A 26422-nucleotide genomic window follows, 5' to 3' on the forward strand; every position below is an offset into this window, starting at 1 on the left:
CTATTACATTCACAATCAATTTTATCTTGTTTGAATTTATTAGATTCCCTGTCTATTATTTCCTTCTTTATTACATCCACAGATTTCTAAATTTTCTGACATACTGTATATACTCTAAATGTTCACTCAGTCAGTGTCAGACTGGGACCTCGGGGGCCCACCAGAAAACCTTGGACCATAGGCCCACTATCCAAACTTTCCTCACCCAAACTCTTTATTTTCCTAGTCTCTTTTATTTACATGCAAACATCTATTCTTCCATCTGTTTCTCCTCTTTATTCCCATTCAGAAATAGGGAATGACCATGAAGCAGGCCAAATGCTGGAGGGCCCACTGACACCTGGGCCCACTGGGAGTTTTCCTGGCATCCTGGTGGGCCAGTCCGACACTGCACTCAGTGATTCATTATCTTTTTTCAAAATGTTAATATCCTTCCTAAGATGTTCATATAAATTGTGTTTTATCACTACTATTCATTAGTTTGAGAGAACATTCAGATAAAAATCAAAAGTAAATAGTTTCATACATAAAAGTTGCACTTACAATTGTTGCAGTACAATAAGCGAAGTCACTAGATGATGAAACGCGTTGGGCCTCATTGATTGATATGCTTATTGTACTGCAACAATTGTAAGTGCAACTTTTATGTATTAAACTATTTACGTTTGATTTTACATTATGGAAGTGCATCTCTCTGTTTTCATGTGTTTTTAGTTATCAATAGATTGATTTGCTACGCGAGGTGGCTGCACCCCCCACGGACTACGCACCTGAAAAGCTGTATATATTTTCTGTGAACTCTCATTAAACTACATTTATTTGGACTGTGTATTGGTTCGAGAACACTGACTATTTTCTAATTATATTTGCTTTTTATATATTTTTTACTCTTTACATAGCGCCCCTTGTTTCTACTGTTTGGGGAACATTTATTAAAGTAAGACAGGTCCGAATACAAAATTTTTTTTCTTTTTTCTAACGTTTACAACTTTTGCGTATTTTCTGTGATGTTTTCGTTAATTTGTGCGACTTTTTCATACTTTACAACAATTTGCGCAACAAAATCGTATTTTGTCGCAATACGAAAATTTCTGAACTTTCGGATCGGAAGTACGAAATCTTCGTATTCAAACGAATGGAATTTTTGTGACTTTTTCAAACATCATAAACTATCAGATTTCGTGATTTGAATTCATACTTTCATGAATCTGGCCCTTAATGTGGTTGTTTGAAACATTCAGATAAAACCAGATTCCAGCATTCCATAAATTCTACATCATTTGTATTTTCAAAATAACATAACACCATAACATAACTTCTGTTTATGGACCATTGTTCTAAAGTATTGAAGTAGTTATTAGTATATTCTTGTGAAAAGTTTTTTTAAAAAAATGTTTCCCTATCAGAAAAATTTCCAACCATTAATTATTAGGAGAAACGCACATAGATAATATGTATATATATATATATAAATAGAGTCCACAGGTATAGCGGTGCACACTGGGAATCCTTTAAAAGTTAGCTTTTATTGAACTGTATAAAACTTAATACATGGAGAAATAGGTCAATGTTTCGGCCCCCATCTTGGGCCTTTGTCAAGACATTAAACATGTAACAACCATCAAAGCTATAAATAGATAAAAGCACAAACCCACACCCAATGGCACAAGTCATTCCAGTCATGTGTCAAAATTAAAAGAAAAGAAACCCTGTACCAAGGAGAAAACAATATCAAACACCATAAGGAGAATTATAATGAGCATACCACTGGCCATAAACTCCCATTTATATTCTGGCCCATCACCTCACATTAAGGGCCCTAGAATCTAAACCCCACAGAGATCTAGCGTTGATTTAAAAAGCAGGAAAAAGAGCAATATTCATTAAGGCCAAAAGGGGATAATGTATTTAAAGTTTTAATCCAGAATGTTTCCCTTTGTAGGAGCAAACGGGAGCGGTCACCCCCCCCTCCTGGGTAGGGGAACATGGTCGATTGCAATATAACGAAAGGTGGGTAACCTGTGGCCCTGTTCTAAAAAATGTTTTGCCACCGGTTTATTAGTCACCCCATCACGAAATGCTGTACTAATAGCAGAGCGATGACCATCCATACGCAGCCTCAACGTTTGATCAGTCTTTCCTATATAGGACAAACCACAGGGACAAGTAATCAAATAAATGACAAAAGATGTGGTACAAGTGATATGATGTCTTATATTGAGACGCTTACCCGTATGGGGATGTAAAAAAGTCGCTCCTGGAGTCATATACCGACAAGAGGTGCAATTGGGGCATTTAAAGCATCCAGGTTTGTTGCTACGCAACCATGAACCAGATTTCTTTTGGTAACATGCTATCGGGTCACTCTGTACTAAGAGATCACGTAAATTTATACCCCTTCTGTAGCTAACAAGTGGGGCATTGGGTAATACCTTCTTAAAGGCATGGTCGGCCTTAAGAATATTCCAATTTTTACCAATCGTATTTCTGATGTGGCCAGATCTAGAATTAAAGGTAGTACAAAACACCACTACATTTTTTGGACATTGAGCTGTGGATCACGGGTGGCCAGTTGGGCTACTCGTTGTTCCACAAGCCCACTGACAAGAACGTGCTTCTCCACTTTGGTAGTAGTCACCCTCCAGCCCTTAAAAAATCCCTACCCATCTCACAATTTTGTAGGGTTTTGAGGAATAACTCCGATGAGCGCATAGCGGAAACCCAAATCCTGGAGATGTGGGGGCGCTTTCAAGCAAGGGGTTACCCAGTTTCAGTTTTAACGCAAGCTTTATCAACGGCTCACTCTCGCTGTAATCTCACTAGCAGGGGTCCCAAGGCACATCCTGGTGTGGTGTTTTGTACTACCTTTAATTCTAGATCTGGCCACATCAGAAATACGATTGGTAAAAATTGGAATATTCTTAAGGCCGACCATGCCTTTAAGAAGGTATTACCCAATGCCCCACTTGTTAGCTACAGAAGGGGTATAAATTTACGTGATCTCTTAGTACAGAGTGACCCGATAGCGTGTTACCAAAAGAAATCTGGTTCATGGTTGCGTAGCAACAAACCTGGATGCTTTAAATGCCCCAATTGCACCTCTTGTCGGTATATGACTCCAGGAGCGACTTTTTTACATCCCCATACGGGTAAGCGTCTCAATATAAGACATCATATCACTTGTACCACATCTTTTGTCATTTATTTGATTACTTGTCCCTGTGGTTTGTCCCATATAGGAAAGACTGATCAAACGTTGAGGCTGCGTATGGATGGTCATCGCTCTGCTATTAGTACAGCATTTCGTGATGGGGTGACTAATAAACCGGTGGCAAAACATTTTTTAGAACAGGGCCACAGGTTACCCACCTTTCGTTATATTGCAATCGACCATGTTCCCCTACCCAGGAGGGGGGGTGACCGCTCCCGTTTGCTCCTACAAAGGGAAACATTCTGGATTAAAACTTTAAATACATTATCCCCTTTTGGCCTTAATGAATATTGCTCTTTTTCCTGCTTTTTAAATCAACGCTAGATCTCTGTAGGGTTTAGATTCTAGGGCCCTTAATGTGAGGTGATGGGCCAGAATATAAATGGGAGTTTATGGCCAGTGGTATGCTCATTATAATTCTCCTTATGGTGTTTGATATTGTTTTCTCCTTGGTACAGGGTTTCTTTTCTTTTAATTTTGACACATGACTGGAATGACTTGTGCCATTGGGTGTGGGTTTGTGCTTTTATCTATTTATAGCTTTGATGGTTGTTACATGTTTAAGGTCTTGACAAAGGCCCAAGATGGAGGCCGAAACGTTGACCTATTTCTCCATGTATTAAGTTTTATACAGTTCAATAAAAGCTAACTTTTAAAGGATTCCTAGTGTGCACCGCTATACCTGTGGACTCTATTGAAATTGCTTGAATCGGTAGCACCTGGGTCAATTAGCCACTTGCTAAGGAGTGCTGAACACTCTTGGTTTGTATATATATAAATATATATATAAATCAGATAAATTTAAACAAAGACATGCCACTATAGCATCATTAATTCAGACATACAAGTAAATACAAGTTGAATATAATGAATTTGAATAAATCAATTACTTAGTGATTACAACCAGAAGGGAAGACTATATATGAATTCATTATAATTAATAATTCATTTTGTGGACCTCATATATGTAATATATGATCAAAGTAGCTTGAATTCATATAAAACTTCACTATATTTTCCATAGCTAACAAGTCATTAGGAGAAAAGATCTAATGAAGCCATACTTGATTTTTAGGAAAATCCATAGCTGTTAGATACTTCATAACACTAGGTAATCGATTTCATTAGTAGCATAAATATTATAAATATATAAATAACTAAATATCAGTTGTGGGGAGGGTACAGCATCTATTGTCTGCCATGTACAATGCTGTTTTGGCACCTCTTCCTGGAAGGTTTTATAACACCTCAAAGCACTATCATTCTAATACAATCAACACCTCACTTTCATTTGCTCCCTGATTCCATGCTGGTTATGATAAACAGATTATGCTGATTGGGTCAACATTCATAGGAAGATCATTCTGAATCAAGAAAGGCAGTTGGGTGACTGGCAAAATGTCATCAAGAAAAACACAGCAAGTCCAGTTGATTTGACTTACTACTACAGATATACCATGTCCTGGATGAATGAGAATCTTCACAAACATATCCTTGATAAATTATTTAGAAATGAGGTTCAGTAGATTTTTTTTAGCCTATGATTAAGTGCCCCTTTAGGTATGAAACGCGTCAGGCTTTTATATTTGCAATGTTTTTCCTAAAGATGTTATAAACTGCAACCACATTTCTTTTTCTGATTCAGTTTTTTTGCTAACCTATTCTCATTTTGAGACTATTTAGTTTAGAGTCTTAGGTATAAGGCAATATCAGGATGCTGTAAATTATTAGACTTAGATGTGTTTCTCCTGCTGCTATATTTTGCACAGATTTTTGAGTATGTAACTTCTATACAATATGTTATTTGCTAATGTGTTTACTTTATTCAAAAAGAGATCCAGTTTTTAGCCTGAAAACTATAAGCCTGTTAGTCTGACATCAGTGGTAGGAAAACTTTTGGAAGGGGTAATAAAGTATAGGATACTTGAATACATTGCAAGTTTGTGCCATCATGGTTTTATGTGTAACAGATCTTGTCAGACTCATTTAATTGCCTTTTATGAGGAGGTGAGCAGGAACCTCAATGCTGGAATGGCAGTAGAGGTCATCTACTTGGACTTTGCTAAAGCATTTGATACAGAACTGCACAGAAAGTTAATGATACAATTGAGAAATATCGGCCTGGAACATAATATTTGGAATTGGATAGAGAACTGGCTGAAGGATAGATTACAAATAGTGGTGGTAAATAGAATATTTTCTAATTGGGCCAGTGTTGTTAATGGAGTACCACAGGGGTCTTTCTTTGGTCCTTTGCTTTTTAACTTGTTTATTAATGACCTGGAATTGGGCATAGAAAGTTCTGTTTCTATTTTTGTTGATGATATTAAATGGTCCAAAACTGTGAGTTTGATGCAGGATGCTGCCACTTTGCATAGTGATTTGACAAAATTGGAAAACTGGGCAGCAAAATGGAACATGAGGTTCAGTATTGAAAAGTTATGCACTTTGGTAGAAATAATATAAATGCGAGTTATACACTAAATGGTAGTGTGTTGGGGGATCCTTCATTGAGAAGGATCTGGATATTTTTGTGGAACAAGTTGTCTAATTCCAGGCAGTGTCATAGGCAGATTTTCAATCAGGCTAGGGGAGGCTAAAAAAAACTCAGTTTCTGCACTGCTCTGGAAAATTTAACATTGGGGGAATATTCATGCATTCCTGCAGCTCAGGTTGTGTTGCAGTCAGCTGCATTCTGGTTGGATCTTTCTTGTGGCTTCTCTCAGCAGAACACAGCTTTCTTGACAGTAAAATTGACTAATCAAGGCCCAGATGTGGGTGGGGCTGGGGGTTTATTACAGTAGTACAGTAGTACAGTATTACAGTTTAGTACAGTAGGCACTGCAGAATTAAAGACTGATAAGAAGGATATGCAGGCTGTAAACTTTACCTAAGAACCTCACCAACTCTGAATTTGTGCTGTTTGTAGAGTTGTGTGACTTATTTTTATCACCAAAGTATTATGTCATTTGGACTTCATTTTTAAATTGGTGCCATTTCCTAACAGCCCTCCTAGTGTCCATTGGTAATTCCTCATGATAATACATCTTTTTGTAAAAACCAAATAATATAAGTTCAGCTGCTATTAGAATAATGGATTTACTTTAAAGTCCTTTAATCTAAACATATTTAGATTTGCTTTCCAGGTACAAACCAACCTGTAATACAAACCGGATTCCAAAAAAGTTGGGACACTAAACAAATTGTGAATAAAACCTGAATGCAATGATGTGGAGGTGCCAACTTCTAATATTTTATTCAGAATAGAACATAAATCACGGAACAAAAGTTTAAACTGGAAAATGTACCATTTTAAGGGAAAAATATGTTGATTCAGAATTTCATGGTGTCCACAAATCCCAAAAAAGTTGGGACAAGGCCATTTTCACCACTGTGTGGCATCTCCCCTTCTTCTTACAACACTCAACAGACGTCTGGGGACCGAGGAGACCAGTTTCTCAAGTTTAGGAATAGGAATGCTCTACCATTCTTGTCTAATACAGGCCTCTAACTGTTCAATCGTCTTGGGCCTTCTTTGTCGCACCTTCCTCTTTATGATGCGCCAAATGTTCTCTATAGGTGAAAGATCTGGACTGCAGACTGGCCATTTCCGTACCCGGATCCTTCTCCTGCGCAGCCATGATGTTGTGATTGATGCAGAATGTGGTCTGGCATTATCTTGTTGAACAATGCAGGGTCTTCCCTGAAAGAGATGACGTCTGGATGGGAGCATATGTTGTTCTAGAACCTGAATATATTTTTCTGCATTGATGCTGCCTTTCCAGACATGCAAGCTGCCCATGCCACACGCACTCATGCAACCCCATATCATCAGAGATGCAGGCTTCTGAACTGAGCGTTGGTAACAACTTGGGTTGTCCTTGTCCTCTTTGGTCCGGATGACATGGCGTCTCAGATTTCCAAAAAGAACTTCGAATCGTGACTTGTCTGACCACAGAACAGTCTTCCATTTTGCCACACTCCATTTTAAATGATCCCTGGCCCAGTGAAAACGCCTGAGCTTGTGGATCTTGCTTAGAAATGGCTTCTTCTTTGCACTGTAGAGTTTCAGCTGGCAACGGCGGATGACACGGTGGATTGTGTTCACTGACAATGGTTTCTGGAAGTAATCCTGAGCCCATTCTGTGATTTCCTTTACAGTAGCATTCCTGTTTGTGGTGCAGTGTTGTTTAAGGGGCCGGAGATCACGGGCATCCAGTATGGTTTTACGGCCTTAACCCTTACGCACAGAGATTGTTCCAGATTCTCTGAATCTTCGGATGATGTTATGCAAAGTTGATGATGATAGATGCAAAATCTTTGCAATTTTTCACTGGGTAACACCTTTCTGATATTGCTCCACTATCTTTCTGCGCAACATTGTGGGAATTGGTGATCCTCTACCCATCTTGGCTTCTGAGAGACACTGCAACTCTGAGAAGCTCTTTTTATACCCAATCATGTTGCCAATTGACCTAATTAGTGTTATTTGGTCTTCCAGCTCTTCGTTATGCACAAATTTACTTTTTTCCAGCCTCTTATTGCTACTTGTCCCAACTTTTTTGGTATTTGTTGACACCATGAAATTCTGAATCAACATATTTTTCCCTTAAAATGGTACATTTTCTCAGTTTAAACTTTTGTTCCGTGATTTATGTTCTATTCTGAATAACATATTAGAAGTTGGCACCTCCACATCATTGCGTTCAGTTTTTATTCACAATTTGTTTAGTGTCCCAACTTTTTTGGAATCCGGTTTGTAGAAAAAAAATAGAAAAAAAGTTGTATCAATTTAATATCACACAAATGCATTTAAGATCTAATTTCCTTTGCTTTTCCAAATACTTAATTGTTAATAAGAACAAGGCCAGCATACAGCACAGGTTCCATATAACTATTTGCATTTTAAGTGTTGTAAATGTAAAAGATAACATACATAAAACAAATTTTAAAGGCATTAGCAACTTTGTATTTTCTGGTTTTGATATATGTCTTAACACGGTGCAACACTCTTCTTCTATTGCTTAGTATGGAAGAAGCAATCCATGTTTCCTTAACTCATATTTTTACTTTTTCCTCCTACAAGTTGCCTGCCTTTCTCACTAGTATGTCTTTTTCTAGATTTATTTCATGAAATGTAAGCCAAGATTTATTCTTGAGACACTTCTCTTTCTGCAATTGTTTCTTTGTATCTAAAGGAAGACCTTTGATAGTACTGCATATTTTCTACTTGTCCTCTTATGTTTTGGTAGTTCTACTGTTTTTGCCCATTCTTAAATATTCAACTGTTGCCTTGTCTCACACACACAGGAACTTTTGTGCTCACACTCTAGAGCAACTGAGCAACTGTGGTGATTTTTTTTAAACTCCATATGGGTCCCTGCTATCAATTGCATCTAATGATGCTACATCATTAGATACTAAAACCAAAATGAATTCTCTAGTTGATACCGCACCTTCAAGCATCTCTCTAAGCTATTTTCTTTTAATTTAATCTAAATGCCCGTTGGTCAGATATAGCTAAAAACTGATAATTCTTTGGGACCCACTGAAAATTGTTTTATTGGGCATGGCCTTAACTGATTTTTGCATTCGTACTAAACTATGAACTTTAAAAATATTTTCTATACTCCCCTTTAGAAAGATGTGAATATTCTTTGTCAATGCCTCCATGTCCTAAATCCTATATCCTATGTCCTTTTATGTAAAAATTGCCCCATTGTGTAATACACTATTAATACAAGCTATAAAACTGTTAACATCTGAAATGGAGACTGGTCCAACATAAGACAATAGCAGTTTTATGTCAATGATCCTAAGAGGTGGGGATTGATTGTGCAGCTTTACTTGGTCAGTACTGCAATTATCTTTTCATATTCCTTGCAATGTCTATCCCATATATTATCCCTTAGCATGGTGAATCCATTTCTCAATCTAAATAAAAAGAAATTAGGATGATATTAAAATCACTTTAAGCCCTCTTTTTTTTTGCAAATAGTACAAATACATCATAGCAAATGTTAAAAAGTCTCTCGGCACCATGCCTCAACAAATCCTGAAAAATTAAGTGAAGAGGTTTGGCAATCACAGCGCTCAGTTCATTTAATACCCTGGGATGAATCCCATCCGGTCCTGGACCTTTGTTTACCTTTACATGTTCAAGTCTCTTTTGAATTTCCTCCCGAGAGACCCATGCGTCAGTAGCTAAATTACTAGAACTGGGCATATTAAAAGGGAAGCCTTCATTACCTGGCTCCTCAGATGTATAGACAGATGAAAAATAAGAGTTCAAAATTTCTGCTTTTTCCCCATTCTCATCAACCAACTTACCCCCCCATGATAATAAGGTTCCCACCCCTTCTTGCTTCATTTTTTTTACTATTCACATAATTAAAAAATAATTTTGGATTCTTTTTACTCCTAGCTGCAATATCCATTTCAATTTTAGCTTGCCTGATAGCTTTTTTGCATGCTTTATTTGCTTCCTTGTACCTGATGAAAGTTTCTGCTGTCCCAGCTAACTTGAATGCTTTAAAAGCACATTTTTTCTTACCAACCTCGACACTAACACTTTTATTCAGCCATAAAGGTTTTGCTTTGCGGTGCCTCTCCTTGCTTACAAGGGGAATATACTGTTGTGTATACCTGCAAAGCAATGTTTTAAAGATGTTCCATTTTCCTTCTGTGTCTAACCCCATGAAAAGCCTTTCCCAGTTGACACAATGCAGAGATGCCCTTATACTGGCAAAGTCTGCACGTCTAAAATTGAGCGTTTTAGTTACTTCCTTATAGAGCTGTCTCTTCAGCATTATCTCAAAGGAGACCATGTTGTGATCACTGTTCCCCAAATGCTCACCCACACAAATGTTAGAGATAAGTTCAGTATTATTAGATATCACCAGGCCCAAAATAGAGTCATTCCTAGTAGGAACCGCCTGAAATAAAAAGTTTTCATTTAGCATATTTACAAACCTACTAGCTTTTTCTGACTTAGCCACCCCATTACTCCAGTCAATGTCCGGATAATTAAAGTCCCCCATAATAACAACTTGACCCAGTTTTGAAGCCTCTTCCATTTGCAACAATAGCTGGGCCTCATCCCTCTCATCTATACGGGGTGGTTTATAGCATACACCAATGATCATTTTCTTTGTGACCTTCAGTCCTACTGAATTTCTACCCAAAGAGATTCAACGTTTTCATCGGTAATGTCTTTATTACATGGCTTTAAATCTGACTTTACATAAAGACAAACCCCTCCACCCTTTTTACTCTCTCTGTCCCTCCTAAAAAGTGTATAACCATTTAAATTCACAGCCCACAGCCAGCATGCAGCGGAGATTACTACTTCTCCCTCTGATGTTTACATTAGCTAACGGAGAGTTAGAGCTAAGGCAAATATTAGACTGTTTTCCTTGTAACGGAAGCTCCTTATCTGATGAACTATATGCCCCCCTCACTCCTCCCCCACAACCCTTTGCTAGTCCCCCTGCCCTGTCTACACTAACTTTCCTATAGAACTCTAGCTCACCCCCCCCCCCCCTTGTCTAGGTTAAACACTCCTCCAACCTCTTAACCATTCTCTCCCCTAGCACAGCAGACCCCCTGCCATTGAGGTGCAATCCGTCACGGCTGTATAGCTTGTACCCCAAGGAAAAGTCAGCCCAGTGCTCTAGTAACCCAAACCCTTCCTTCCTACACCAAGACTTTAGCCACGCATTTAGCTCCCTAAGCTCCCGCTGTCTCCCTAAACTTGCATGTGGCACCGGAAAAATTTCCGAAAAAATTACATTGGAGGACCTTTGCTTAATCTTAGAGCCTAGATACCTGAACTCACTCTTTAAGGTCCCCCACCTACCGTTCATTTTGTCGTTAGTACCGATATGTACCAAGACAGCCGGGTCATGCCCAGCCCCTCCCAATAATGTATCAACCCGATCAACCACATGCCGAACCCTGGCACCAGGAAGACAGCAAACTGTCCGGTTGAAGCGATCCAGTCGACAGATTACCCTATCCACTTTCCTAATGATTGAATTTCCTATAACCACCATCTGTTTAGGCCTAGCTCTGCTCTCCTCCCCACCACTACTAGAGAAACTGGTCTCCCGGCTGAGATCAGCCTCATCAAGAACTGCCAGTCCAGAGTTCACACTCCCATCTTCTTCACACAATCTGGCAAATCTGTTGGGATGCGCAAACCCTGGAGCAGCCTCCCTTTTCCTTTTCCCCACACTAGATTTTCTAACTGTCACCCAGCTTACTGCCCTATCATCCTTTCGCTGCTCCCCTCCCCCCATACTATCTGACCCCGCTAGCTCTTGTTCAGTAAGCAAGAGACTCCTCTCAAGATTGTTGATTGAACGCAGTGTTGAAACTAGTGTTCCTCTAGTGCTCTAACGCGAGCCTCTAAAGTGGCAATTCGCTCACATCCACAACAGATGTATGCACTTTGGAACTGTTGTTCCACAACTGCATACATGTGGCAGGCTGTGCACTGTGTCAGACCTTCAATGTTGCTGCCACTCATTCTCCCTGTTACAGGAACAGTTAAACAAAAATAGGTGAAAGGACTTGAAGTAAATACAAACTTGTTTTTAACTCCCTTAGTGTTTAACTCCTGAGTTTATAACTCCACTTACAGAGCACCCACTAACTCCTGAGTTTATAACTCCACTTACAGAACCCCCACTAACTCCTGAGTTTATAACTCCACTTACAGAGCACCCACTTAAAGCGCAAACACTTACAGAGCACCTACCACCAGAGCAAGCTCCACTGAAGTGGATACAGTCTGTAAATATCAACTAATCAAACCCCACCCACTTCAAACTGAGGGTAATTACAAAGGAATGTAACTTCTGGCAAACCTGGTGTAAGCCTTTTAGTTCAACCAAACTTTGTAAATTAGCCCCAAAAACAACAATTACTTTTGAAAAAAAAATTAAACCCAACAGTTAAAAAACACAATGATTTTGATAAAAGTTAATAAAGAATACTTATCCCTTTTTTGTTGAATTGAAAAGCAAGCCACCAACCAGCCACCAGCCTGTTGAGTTAATCTCAAGCTGCAGGCATACCTTCAGCTGTCTCAATAGTGCCCTTAAGTCTCCCCATTTTTCACCTGTTCAGATGATCTGAAGCCAAACAGGAAGAAAAAATGCTGAACTGTGTAAAGAAAGTTCCCATAATGCCCCACTCCTGCACACCCAGACCAAGTTGAACATGCTCAGTTAGTTAGACTATGAGTCAGCTTCCTGCTGATTGGCTCAGATCCACATTCCTAAGGGGGGGGAGTGAGTTCTTAGCATTCTTGAGGGAGGGGGGAGCAGGAAAGAGCAGAGAACAGAAAGCTGCGTGTCTGTGGCACAGGAATTACAGACACAACTAATCTTTTTTCCGAGAAGTCAGTGCAGCGTTTCTGTGAGTGCTTATGGCTGCATTTACATAGACCTTTCTAATAAAGCTTACTTAGTTTTTACCTTTCTTTCTCCTTTAAAGTGCCCATTTGATTACTGCATTTACAGGATTTGATTGTTGAAATTCACCCCCTTAATTCATCACTGGCAAGATAATTACTAACCAATAAGGTGCTTATTAATCAATGTTTGTGTAAATCAAAAATTGGAAATAAATATTACCCCCCTTAAAAACTGATATATGGCAAGATTGGAAAATAGAAATGGGAAGATTGTGGATGTATTCCCAAAGAAAACTTTTATCTCACATGTAAGAAAAAGGATCGGGATAATAATTAAAATTATGAATTGGCTACAACATATTACCAAGTCCCAAAAGGGGACAAGGTCTTGTGAACCCACACCAAGAATTGCCCTGATGCGCATTTTGGCAAAGGCTTTCTCAAAAGATCCCTCACATTTTAGCATCCTTATAAACCGTTCTCACCTTTGGTTACCACTAACACAGCTTACATTGTAAGGTGATACATTCACCTATATAATAAGGCATCAACTGCGAAGAGGGAACGTTTTTTGACATGAAAATCCAATATGAGAGAATATTGGAAAGCTGTGAATAAATTATTTTCATTAATACCTTAGGGATGAACTGAATTCAAGTGGAATATTCAAAAAGCTTTTTTCTGAGGAGCTCCTGTTCTAAATCACCCCTCCTAATACCCAAAATCTCATTTTACATGGTTCACAGTTGTGATACTTCTGAAATGTGATGCAACTGTTGAAAGAGTCTTTTCTGCTTTGCAGTTACTCTCTGTGTTCTTAATAGTGCTGCAATGCTCCTGCATTCATTATATTAACATTTGTGTTGTCATTCCTACATATTTTTTCTGACGGGGGCATTCTGTACAATAGATCACCCCCTGGGTTCTTCAATTGATGTAACTATTACACACGTTGCAATCTCCACATTGAAAATATCTATTCTTTTATCTTTTCTACTCTGTCTTTCTTTTTTTTTCTAGTTCATATGGTATACCCTTATAGGTTATAGGATTATAATGGGACCTTTTTTAACAAGTCATCGTTCCACATTTCCCTTTTCCCCCCTTTTACTCAGCCTTGTGAATTATGCTCCGATACACTTCATTGCAAAATGCTATTGTCAAATTCCACCCCCTTCATCCCCAGCAGTCTATCAACAGAACAATTAGCAGGAAACAAATTAATAGCTCCCAGGATTCAGCTGTCTAAACTGATAGGAGCTGCATTTTTATAACTTTGGGTTTACCAGCACCTGTTGGTACTGTTTTAGTGAATGAGGTAACAGGAAAACTTGCCTATACTGCCTTCAATTAACTTTGGAGTACACAGGGAGATTTATTGCCCACAAGGGAATCTGTGCTACCCATAGCCAACATTTTTCCCTAAAATATCTTTGGCATCAATGGGAATCTCTGAAATTGAAATATGTAAACTGCAAAAAGTTGCCACCTTCTGCATTTTCCGTCAATTACTAGATTCATGTGTAATTTGCAATTTTCTCTAAGACAATCTCTTTAGGGTAGTGATAGATGAAGAAATCAGTTGCCTGTGATTAATCTCCACTAGTGATGGAGACTAATCTCCTCTGAATGCTTTTCTGCTGGCAATAATGTAAATCACTGTTGCTACGGATTTCCTGAGTTGCCCGAAGTTAAACTTTGGACGACTTCGGAAAGCAAAGGGACGCGTATGTTTTCCCACCAGAAATTTACATCATCACTGGTGGGAAGCATTTAGAGGAGATTAGTAACCATCTTTAACCCTTGTATTGCCAGACAGTTTTTGAACATTTTGCACAAAGTTTCACTTTAGGGGCCTTTCCTCGGGGGGACTTTTAGTTTACCCAGGAAAACAATATATCGTTTTTTTCAGAACAAACAAAGCTTTCAAAATATGGTAGAATTTTTGTGTAATTCCAATTCTGTAACAAGCTATAGGCTTCTAAATGTCTAAAAATGCATAAAAAATCTAATTTTCCATAATATAAACACACATACTAGAAACAAAAATTATTTTATGCACGAATATACTACTGATTTGGAAAGTCCCATGTCTCCTGAATGTGCCAATACCAAATATATATAGTTTTATGGAGATTTCTCGCTTCAAAGCTTCCAGTCTGTAGTATCTTATCTCCTACAGGTCATAAGGTAACCAAATAAAACACCCTAAATATGAATGCCAGGAGTCCACTGAACAGTTTGATGCCCAATATGTATAGGTTTACCTAAGTATGTGGCATGTAGGGGCCCCAATGTGAACATACCCCCATATGTACTGTCATTTCTGTCATTTCAGCTCCTGCAAAATCAACACATTTACATCATTATATGTGGGATAAAGCTACAAAAAAGTATGCTCACCCCAGAAAGTCATATATTTTTGGAAATTACACATTCCCCCAAATCTAAAATGGGTACCTGTGTCTTTCTACTCCAAAGTACCAAGCCGCACAGCTTTTCTAAATTTAGCAATTTTGATGACATTTCCAAAAATCCCCTCAAAGCTTCCAGTTCGCAGCATCTTATCTCCCACATAGCATTAGGTACCAAGATAAAACACCCTGAATTTAAACCCCAGGGGTCCACTGAACAGTTTGATGCCCAATATGTATAGGTTAACTTAAGTATGTGGCATGTAGGGGCCCCAATGTGAACACACCCCCATATGATTAATCATTTCTGTTATTTCAGCTCCAGCAAAATCAACACATTTTCATCATTTATGTGGGATAAAGCTAGTAAAAAGTATGCTCACCCCAGAAAGTCATATATTTGTGGAAAGTACACATTCCCCCGAATCTATAATGGGTAAACATTTCTTTTTGCTCCAAAGTACCAAGCTGTAAAGCTTTCCTAAGTTTTCAGATTTATATGACATTTAGAAAATCGCATAAAAACCAAGATAAAACACCCTAAATTTGAACGCCAGGGGTCCACTGAACAGGTTGATGCCCAATATGTATAGGTTTACCTAAGTATGTGGCATGTAGGGGCCCCAATGGGAACATACCCCCATATGAACTATAATTTCAGCTCCTGCAGAATCAACACATTTACATCCTTTATGTGGGATTATGCTACAAAAAAAGCACACTCACCCCAGAAAGCCATATATTTTTGGAATGTACACATTCCCCCCGAATCTATAATGGGTAAACATTTCTTTTTGCTCCAAAGTACCAAGCTGTAAAGCTTTCCTAAGTTTGCAGATTTATATGACATTTAGAAAATCGCATAAAAATGTTGCAATTTGCGCATTTATCTCTCACAATTTCTTGATAAAGATCAGATAAAGGCAAATCACCCCAAATAGGAACACCTAAGGTCTACTGAACAGTTTGATGCCCAATATGCATAGATATACCAAAGTCTGTGGTATGTACTGAACCCAAAATGAAAATAGCGCATAAGGATTTCTCGCCTGCCAACTCAGCTTTTGCACACAGAGCCCCCTGTCAGCGTATTATGTGCCGAAACTTCCCCTAACTATACAGAGACCCCCACAAAACCATATATTTTTGGAAAGTACAAATTCTGACAAATCCAACAGTGGTAAAGAGTCCTTTCTACACCAATGTACCAATCTGCAGAGCTTTCCTAAAGTTATTGGTTTTTATGACATTTCAGAAAATCGCCTAAAAATGTTGCAATTTGCCACATTTATCTCACACAATTTCTTCCGTACAAAGGCAAGTCACCCCATATAGGAACACCTAAGGTCTACTGAACAGTTTTATGCCCAATATGCATAGATATACCAAAGTCTGCGGTATGTACTGACCCCAAAATGAAAATAGCGCATATGGATTTCTCGCCTGCCAACTCGTATTATGTGCAGTAACCCCCCTTACTATACAGAGACCCCCAGAAAACCATATAATTTTGGAAAGTACACATTCTAATGAATTCAAAATAGGTAAAGTTATTTTTGTACACCAAAGTTACACCTGGCAAAGCTATGCTAAAAAAAGATTAGGAACACTTATACAGGGATAAAATGCGATAAAACCACAAAAATTGTGCAAATCAGTGAAACAACAAAATAAACAGTTTTTAGGTAAAGGAAACTAAAAACAAAGTGGTAAAATGAAAAAAAAACAAACAAAAAACCCCAAAGTGTTTGTGTATACATGTGTATACATGTGTGTACATGTGTAAAAGTTGTGTGACAGTTTGTAAGTGTGTATATGAGTGTAAATAAGTGTATAAAAGTGTGAAAAATGAAAAAAAAAACAAAAACCCAAAAACTGCTAAATTGTGTGCTGTAAGTGTGTAAATGTATGTAAGTGTGTGTAAATGTATGTAAGTGCGTATAAATGTATGTAAGTGTGTGTGTAAGTGTGTAAGTGCAAAAAAAAAAAAACAAACCCCAACACCTTTCCTGTCCTGAAGCACCCGATCGCCTCTGTCCTCCAGGCTGCAGTGGGCAGCGGCGTTGGGGGGAAGTGGTAAGCAGGAAGCAGCAAACGCGATGCTCGTTGCCCAGGGGGGCTGTCATCGCTTGAAACTCTCTGCAGCGGCGGCAGAGAGACCTTCAAATGCCGACGACGTATGGGACACGTTGCTGGCAGTTAAGCACTTTTTCTGCCACGATGTATCCCATACGTCGTTGGCAGTAAAAAGGTTAAAGGAAATTAATCGCAGAGCCACTAATCTCATTGTGTAATTTTCCTTAAGGTATTATTGTTTATGTTTTAAATTCTTTTCAAGTATTGCTTATGAGATTAAATATATGTACATTTTCTTGAGTATCTTTTATTATTCTTTTCAAAATTTTAGATAAATAGAGATCCTCAGAGAAGACTGGCTGTTATGAAACACCACTTTGTCAGGCATCCAGCAAAACACTTTGAGTCAAGACATCAGATAACTGCAGCCTTTACAGGTACTGATTAGAAATAACCAATAGTTATTGATGGAGAAAAAAAGTTTATGTTGTATGTTATTTCGGTGATTATATTACCTTTTTGGTAATTTTGTTGATTTTTTTTAGCCATTTTATTGCATTATGCATTGTTCTTTATTACTTGTTTTTACCAATAACATTTTTTTATGATATATATCCATTTGGGTGCCTCTGCACAGCATATAGTTTGGTAAACCTATGCATATTGGGCATCAAACTGTTTAATAGACCCCTAGATTTCATGGTTAGGATGCTTTATGCTTGTACATTAAAAAATGTGGGGCATATAATGGGGTAAAATGCTGTTTTGTGACGATTTTCAGAAATTTTATAAAATTGCTAAGTTTAGTATGGCTTTGTCATATGGTAGTTTTCAGTAGAAAGGCACATTTACTGATTTTCTTATTCAACAGAACGTGTACTTTCCAAAAATAAATGGCTTTCTAGGGTCTCCTTAATCTTAGGGGGTCTTATGGCACATAGTACGTACCCCGGGTGCTTATATTGCAGCAACGAGAGTGTCAGTTCAAAATTCATATACACTCTTTTAAAGAGTGGTAAATCTATGCATAACGGGCGTCAAACTGTTCAGTAGACCCCTGGCATTCATATTTTAAAGTTTTATGAAATGTGGGGTATATAATGGGGTGAAATGCAATCTTTGCAGTAGTTTGCAGTATAAAGACGTATTTGCCCTTTTTGGATTCGTCAGAATGTACTTTTGGAAAATATATGGTCTTCTACTAGTAAGGGGTAAAAGACCAAAAGGCCAAAAGGGCCATGGGTATCTGCAGAAATTTTTTCTGGGGGATCAAGTAGGTAAAAGTGTTGCACGTAATACATCTAACAATATTTTGGTGGCAATGACACATATCTAAAAACTGGGATCGACCTCCAAGCAGCAGATGTGATCGCCTCTGCTGCTTCTCCTTCGGCTCTTCCTGCTTTCCCCCCCTGTTTTTTCCCCCTCCCTCCAGCGACGTCCACTCACTTCCTGCTGCATGAACTCTGCACAGAGGACCGTCCAGAAGACTGCAGGACGATCTGATCATCCATCTACCTCAAGGACAGGTAAGTGCCCTTTATTTACAGTAGTATACACACTTACATACATTTACACACATATACAGCACAGAATTTAGCAGAATTTGTTTTTTGTTTTTGTTTTTCATTTTGCACACTTATATACACTCATATACACACTTACACAACTCATATACAGTCATACGACTTTTACACATGTATACACAAACACTTTTTCTTTTATTTATTTTTTCATTTTACCACTTTGATTTTAGTCTCTCTTCCCTAAAAACTGTTTATTTTGACAGCGTGACAATTGGATCAGATATTCAGACCACTAATTACACTGTTGTGTGACTTATTTTGTTGTTGCACTAATGTGCACAATTTTTGTGGTTTTATTGCATTTTTTTTATCCCTGTATTAGTGTTCCTGATCTGTTTTTAGTATAGCTTTGCCAGGTGTAACTTTGGTGTACAAATATAACTTTACCTATTTTGAATTCATCAGAATGCGTACTTTACAAAACTTTATGGTTTTCTGGGGGTCTCTGTATAGTTAGGGGGGTTTACGGCACATAATACACTGACAGGGGGCTGTGTGTGCAAAAGCTGAGTTTGCAGGAGAGAAATCCATATGCGCTATTTTCATTTTGGAGTCAGTACATACCACAGACTTTAGTAAATCAATGCATATTGGGTATCAAACTGTTCAGTAGACCTTAGGTGTTCCTATTTGGGGTGATTTGCCTTTGTATGCAAGAAATTGTGTGAGATAAATGCGGCAAATTGCAACATTTTTAGGCAATTTTCTAAAATGTCATAAAAACCACTAAATTAGGAAAGCTTTGCAGATTGGTACTTTGATGTAGAAATGGCTTTTTACCCATGCTGGATTTGTCAGAATGTGTACTTTACAAAACTATATGGTTTTCTGGATTTTTCTGTATAGTTAGGGGGGTCTTACGGCACAGACTTTGGTATATCTATGCATATTGGGCATCAAACTGTTCAGTAGACCTTAGGTGTTCCTATTTGGGGTGATTTGCCTTTATCTGCAAGAAATTGTGAGAGATAAATGCGGCAAATTGCAACATTTTCATGTGATTTTCTGAAATGTCATCAAAATTGGCAAACTTAGGAAAGCGTTGCAGCTTGGTACTTAAAAAGAAATGTGTACCCATTATAGATTCGGGGGAATGTGTACTTTACAAAAATATATGGCCTTCTGGGGTGAGTGGACCCCTGGCGTTCAAATTTAGGGTAATTTAGCTTGGTACCTAATGCTATGTGGGGGATAAGATTCTGCAAGTGGAAGCTTTGAGGGGATTTTTGGAAATGTCATCAAAATTGCTAACTTTAGAAAAGCTTTGCAGCTATGTACTTTGGCGTACAAAGACATGGGTACTAATTTTAGATTCGGGGGAATGTGTACTTTCCAAAAATATATGACTTTCTGGGGTGAGCATACTTTTTACTACCTTTATCCCACATATAATGATGTAAATGTGTTGATTTTGCAGGAGCTGAAATGACAGAAATGATAGATTATATTTGGGTATGTTCACATTGGGGCCCCTACACGCCACATACTTAGGTAAACCTATACATATTCGGCATCAAACTGTTTAGTGGACCCCTGGCGTTCATATTTAGGGTGTTATATTTGGTTACTTTATGACCTGTAGGTCATAAGTTATTTTTTAAAAATTTTGATAATAACCAATAACTTTAGGAAAGCATTGCAACTTGATAGTTTGGAGTAGAACGACAGTTGTGCCTATTCTAGATTCCCCACAATCTGTTCTTTCTAAAAATGTACAATTTTGTGGGATAAACCTTCTGTTAGCGGCATTTTTGGCCTTGAAGTCTAAAGTATGCAGCTTTCTGAAGCAGTGCTTTGGAAATTTGGTAGTGTACTGCTTGTAGTTTATGACCTATACGAGTGAGAAATCTCCATAAAACTATATATACTGTATTTGGTATTAACACATTCAGGAGACATGGGACTTTCCAAATCAGTTGTATTTTCGTGCACAAAGTATTTTTTGTTTCTGGTATGTGTGTTTATATTATAGAAAATGTGTTTTGTTTTTTTTTAAAAAAACATTTAGAAGCCTATATCTTGTTACCGAATTGGAATTACACAAAAATTCTACCATCTACTATTTTCAATGCATAGGTTGTCCTGAAAAAAACAATATATTGTTTTCCTGGGTAAACTAAAAGTCCCTCCGAGGAAAGGCCCCTAAAGTGAAACAGTGCAAAATGTTCAAAAACTGTCTGGCAATACAAGTTCCGCTTTGACCAAATGGCTGGCAGTAGAAAGGTTAAACTTAGTGACACTCATCAGAAAGGGACAGACAACATGCAGCAGTCACTTTTGCACAGTCACATAGTAATAGTCTGTGTCATAAACTTTTAGACATTTGCTTTCAGAAAAATAAGCCATTCAGCATTTTGAGGAGACAGTCTAGAGCGACTATGAGAGCAAGCATCCCTAGCTGTACTAAAAAGCTGTTCACTTTGAACTGATGTAGGTGGAGAGCAGAGATATATCTCTGCAGTTTTTGCTAAATTTGGAAAGATAATTCTATTTTTATTCCACCATTGAACAGGATTTTCTGAGCTATCAATATTTTGATCTATATAGAAAACATTTATTTCCTTTTCAACAGTATAAGTGGGCATAGGTTGATTGTTATTTTTTTCCAAACAGTTCCTCCCAATTATTCCAAATGCCTTTGTACTTTTAAAATGATGGATCTCTTTCTCTACCTGGCGATTTTTCTTGCTCAGAGTCAGCAGCAATGGCATCTCATGATTCTTGACTAGTCTACTAGTAGTAGTAGTAATGTGATTAATGATTTGACAAAGTTGGAAGTTAGACTTAGAAGAATTTAGAAGAGTATTAGAAGACTTAGAAGAACTTAGAAGAATATTAGAAGAACATTTTTTCCCTTAACTAAGGAGTGTTGTTTCTGACTGTAAAATATGGACACGAGGGCACCCACTCCGTTTAGAAGAAGGTTCCATTTAAATATTCGGAAAGGATTTTTTACTGTGAGAGCTGTGAAGTTGGGGAATTCCCTCCCCGGGGTCTTACCAGCGCTCCCCGGGGTCTTACCAGCACTCTGTAAAGGGGAAGAATAACACCCTCCTCCCGTGAATCTAAACCCCTTTTAATACAGCTCAAAAACCTGTTTGCCCATGCAGCTGCTGCCTAGCATTGCTTGCTACAGCCAAGTTTATTATCTACTAGGACTTCAAGGTCCTTCTCCATTATGGATTTGCCTAGTGCAGTTCCATTAAAGGACAAGGAAAAGCAAAGTCACTTGGGGGTGCCAAAATGTTAGGCATCCCCAAGTGACTTTAATCGCTTACCTGGTGCCCCTGTTAGGAGAAAACAACATCAGCCCGGGGCACCTGGGGTGATGCGCTTCCTGCTTCGTTAAGCTGTGACTATGAGTTAGGCACATGCGCAGTAGAGTGAAAAGCCGACTTCTCTGTTAAAGTTCAGCTTTTCACTCTACTGCGCATGCACGCGCGGCGATACAGGAAGGAGGAAGCGATCGCTGCTACCCCGAACTGGTGTTGTTCTGAGTGTCTTTGTTGCCCCAGTGTAAATTTGTTTCATGCACCAATCATCAAATTAAATAACATGGTCACTGTTACCCAGAGGTTCAACTGCTTGAACGTTTGCTATTTGTTCTGGGTTGTAAGAGATCACTAGATCCAATATAGCATGCTTCCTGGTTGGCTTCTCAACAATCAGTGACATAAATTTTCATGCAGCAAATTTATAAACTTGTTCCTATTTACTGTCCTGGCAGTAATATTGCTCCAGTCAATATCAGGATAATTAAATCCCCCATTATTATCACTTGCCCCAAACTAGCAGCCTTTTCTATTTGCAACAGGATCTGAGCCTCCTTCTCTTGCTTCTCCTGCTTACATTAGGGGGGTCTGTAGCATACTCCTACCATTAATTTTGTAGATTCTTTACTACCTGTGACAAGCTCAACCCATAAGGATTCAGCTCCCTCTGTTACCTCCATCACTTCCTCCATAATATTTACTTTTAATTCCTGCTTAATGAGCAGACACACTCCAGCTCCTTTTCTATTGCCCCTGTCCCTCCGAAACAATGTGTGACCCCCGATATTTACTGCCCAGTCAGGCGACTCATTCAGCCATCATATTTCCGCTCCAACGCTAGTACCTCCAGCTCTCCCATTTTACCAGTCAGACTCCTTGCATTAGTAAACATACATTTAATACTGGTACCAGCATGAGAATGACGTGTAAACAACTTATGGGCCTCCCTGCCATTATCAGTAACCCGAACCCGAAGTCTCCTCCCCGATTTTCCCTTACTATACCCACTACCTCATCTATCCTGCCTACCACAGAATTACCTGCTGCACCATCCCCCTCACTTCTAGTTTAAAATCTCCTCCAACCCTCAAGCCAACTTCTCCCCCAAAGCAGCTGCCCCATCATGATTGAGGTGCAGCCCATCCCTGGCAAAGAGCCTGTAGCTGATTCAGAAAACAGCCCTGTTCTCCAGAAACCCAAAGCCCTCCTCCCTGCACCAATCTCTCAGCCACACATTAATTTCCCTAAGCTCCCACTGCCTTCTTAACGTTGCTCGTGGCACAGGTAATATCTCTGAGAAAATTACCTTGGAAGTCCTCACCCTCAACTTATCGCCTAGTATTTTAAAATCGTTCTTGAGGACTTCCCCCCTCCTCTAACTTTGTCATTGGTACCTTTGTGTACCAAGGCCACTGGGTGTTTCCCAGCCCCTCCCAACAATTTGTCAAAGGGGGGAAAGAGCCCCCCTTGCCCTTATTTTTGGATGCCCATGCTTATGGCACATAATACACATACCAAAGTGTCAGCTGTGAAAATTCTTATGCATATTTTCAATTGCGTGCCTCAGTATGCTACAAAGTTTGGTAAATCTTTGGGCATCAAACTGTTCAGTAGAGCCCTGGTGTTCATAGTTAGGATGTTTTCTGGCAGTATGTTGGGCATATAATGGGGTAAATACAATCTTTGAGATGATTTTCAGAAATTTCATAAAAACTACAAGCTTTGCCATCTGGTAGTTTGCAGTAGAAAGGGGCATTTGCCAAATTCAGAATGTGTACTTTCGAAAAATTCTGTTTTCAGAAATTACTTAAAAACCAAAAAGATTAGTGTAACTTTGCTGTTTAGTGATTTGCCATACAAAGACATTTTTACCCATTTTAGATGCGGGAGAATGTGTATTTTCTGAAAATATCAGACTTACTTATTTAGCAGTTTTACCACACATGAACCAGGCAGTATTTCTTTTTTGGTATATGCCATGAAACATGTATTCACTAACTTAATTTTGGTGTCTTTATGCCAGATACTTTGGTAATCCTATTCACAATGGGCATGAAAATGTTCAGTTGACCTTTGGCTATCATTGGAATTTTTTTTTGGTATCTAATGATATGTGGGAGATAAGATGTTGGAAAGTTTTGAAGTGATTTTCAGGTATTTCAGTAAAATCACCAATTTTTGGAAAGCTTTGTGACTCAGTAGTTTGGAGAAGAAAGACATAGTTACCTTTTTTGGATTTGGCAGGGTGTGTACTTTCCAAAAATATATTGGTTTGTTGGGTCACAATATTTTTGTGTTTTTACCCCACAGAAAAAATGCAGTAAATGTGTTGATTTTTTAGTAGCTGAAGTGGCCTCCGGGACAACAGGTATGCACTTCATTTTTGGGGTCTGTACATGCCAGATACTTTCTATGGACAATGGTCATCAAACTGTTAGGATTTCTTCATAACTAAGACTGTTCATACCTTTTAACAGCTTAGTTGCCCTTTTCTGTAACCTCTCTAACTCAATAAAATCTTTTTAGAGCACTGGTGACCAAAAGTGAACGGCATATTCTACATGGAGCCTTACCAGTGCCCTGTAAAGTGAAAGAATAACCCCTCCTCCCACAAATGTATGCTCTTTTTAGTACAGCTCAAAACCTTGTTTGCCCTTGCAGTTGCTGCCTGACATTGCATTGCTTACAACCTGGATAGAATTGACTGGTCTACAGAGTCATCTGCAAACACTGAACATTGCTTATAATACCCTCCCCTAAGTCATTTATGAACAAGTTAAATAAAAGTGGACCCAGTACAGAACCCTGAGGGAGCCCACTGAGAACCTTACTCCAAGTAGAGAATGTACCATTAATAACCACCCTCTGTACCCAATCCTGTAGCCAGTTTTCTATCCATGTGCAAACAACTTCACTAAGACCAATAGACCTTAGTTTAGAAAGCAGTCGTTTGTGGGGAACGGTATCAAATGCTCCCTCTGCCTTCTTAACTTTGCTCATGGCACAGGTAATATTACCTTGGAAGTCCTCGCCCCCAACTTTTCACCTAGTTTATTTAAAATAGTTTTTACATACCTTCCCCCCTCCTTTAACTTTGTCATTGGTACCTGTGTGTACCAAGACCACTACTCCCCCCACCTTTTTTAGAGGTGCTGCTCCCCAGGGTGCTCTGAGAGTCAGCCTGCTCCATACATGCCAGTTCAGAGCTGTCCTCCCCAGCATCTTCACCCAAAATGGCAAATCTGTTGGTTTGGACAAACTGTGGACCAGCCCCCCCTTCTTTCCCTCTTGACTGTCCCTTATTATCCTCCACTGTCCCTTATCCACCCCTCTCTATACTGGCCTGTGCCAGTGGTTGCTCCATGAGCCTCCTGTCCTCCTCCACGTTTGCAGCTGCCCTCAGCGCTGCCAGCTCCACCCTTAGAGTCTGCACTTCAGATTCCAAGAGGAAAACCTACCTGCATGTCTCACAAGTAAATTCTGCGTGGAACATGGTTAAAAAAAAACAGATAACTTCAGTGGGGATTTTAACTGGAAGAGGTTAGGAGAAAGTAGGCAAGGAGTGAAGAAGGGAGGGAAGCTGGACATTCTCAGTCTTCATTTGGTGGTAGTTGCTGAAGATTCAAGCCATGGGGACCTGACACTTTCGAATTTGCTTTCACAGCCTCTAGCTTAGTAGGTGAGTTTATATAGATGAAATTGGGAATTGACCAGAGCAATCCATTTACCAAGTGTTGGTGGGGTTTGGCCCATCCAGTGCATGGCCACTGTCTTTTAGCATAGAAAAAAAAGCAACCTCATAGTATATGTTCTGGGCACCAGGGAGTCAAGTAGACCTAGTAAACACGTAGTTGGATTATAGATTTGGGGGCGTGACAGTTCTGTGTCCATGAAGTGTATGATTTGCCTCCAAAATTTCTGCATGTCAGGGCAGTCCCATATTAAATGGAAGAAGTTAGCGGAGGAGGCCTTGCATGTCAGACAGATGGTAGAGGAAAGTCTTCAAATGATGTGTAATATTTGGGGTGTAAGGTAGGTTTGGTGAATAATTTTGAATTGTATGAGTTTGTCTCTAACGCTGACTAAATGTTGGTATAGGTTATCAATGATTTCATCCCAATCACTGGGGTCTAGGTGGATCCTGCTTGCTTCCCATTTGTATTTTCTACTCTAGGCCGTGGGTAACCCCCCTTTTTTAAGTTAGTTGATGCCAGCGTATGATAAACTCTGGATTATGCTTTGTATAACAACTTCCTGCCTATTGATTCCTTAATATAACCAATTTGCCCATTTACTTACTTTCCTTCTTTTACCCTTTTTGTTTTACATTCTAGTTTTATATATAAAACCTTAGACTGCGTTCTTGCAAGGTTTTTCTGGACAGGAATTTTGTGCTATGTGGCCAGCCTACCAGTTAAACAGCCAAATAAGTCCAAAACCTA

At 38.9% G+C, this 26422-nt stretch overlaps 1 protein-coding gene across 4 annotated transcripts in view; it reads left to right on the plus strand.

The window, feature by feature from the left end:
• The window catches only part of pgap1 (post-GPI attachment to proteins 1), a 308887-nt gene that overhangs the window by 107465 nt on the left and 175000 nt on the right, over positions 1-26422 (plus strand). For all 4 annotated transcript variants that reach the window (XM_031892786.1, XM_031892788.1, XM_031892785.1 and 1 more), the window contains exon 8: positions 17454-17559. In XM_031892786.1, the coding sequence (XP_031748646.1) occupies positions 17454-17559 (106 nt within the window). The remainder of the gene's footprint in view (positions 1-17453; positions 17560-26422) is intronic.

Source organism: Xenopus tropicalis, chromosome 9, assembly GCF_000004195.4.
Source record: "Xenopus tropicalis strain Nigerian chromosome 9, UCB_Xtro_10.0, whole genome shotgun sequence".
Classification (NCBI taxonomy): Eukaryota; Metazoa; Chordata; class Amphibia; order Anura; family Pipidae; genus Xenopus; species Xenopus tropicalis.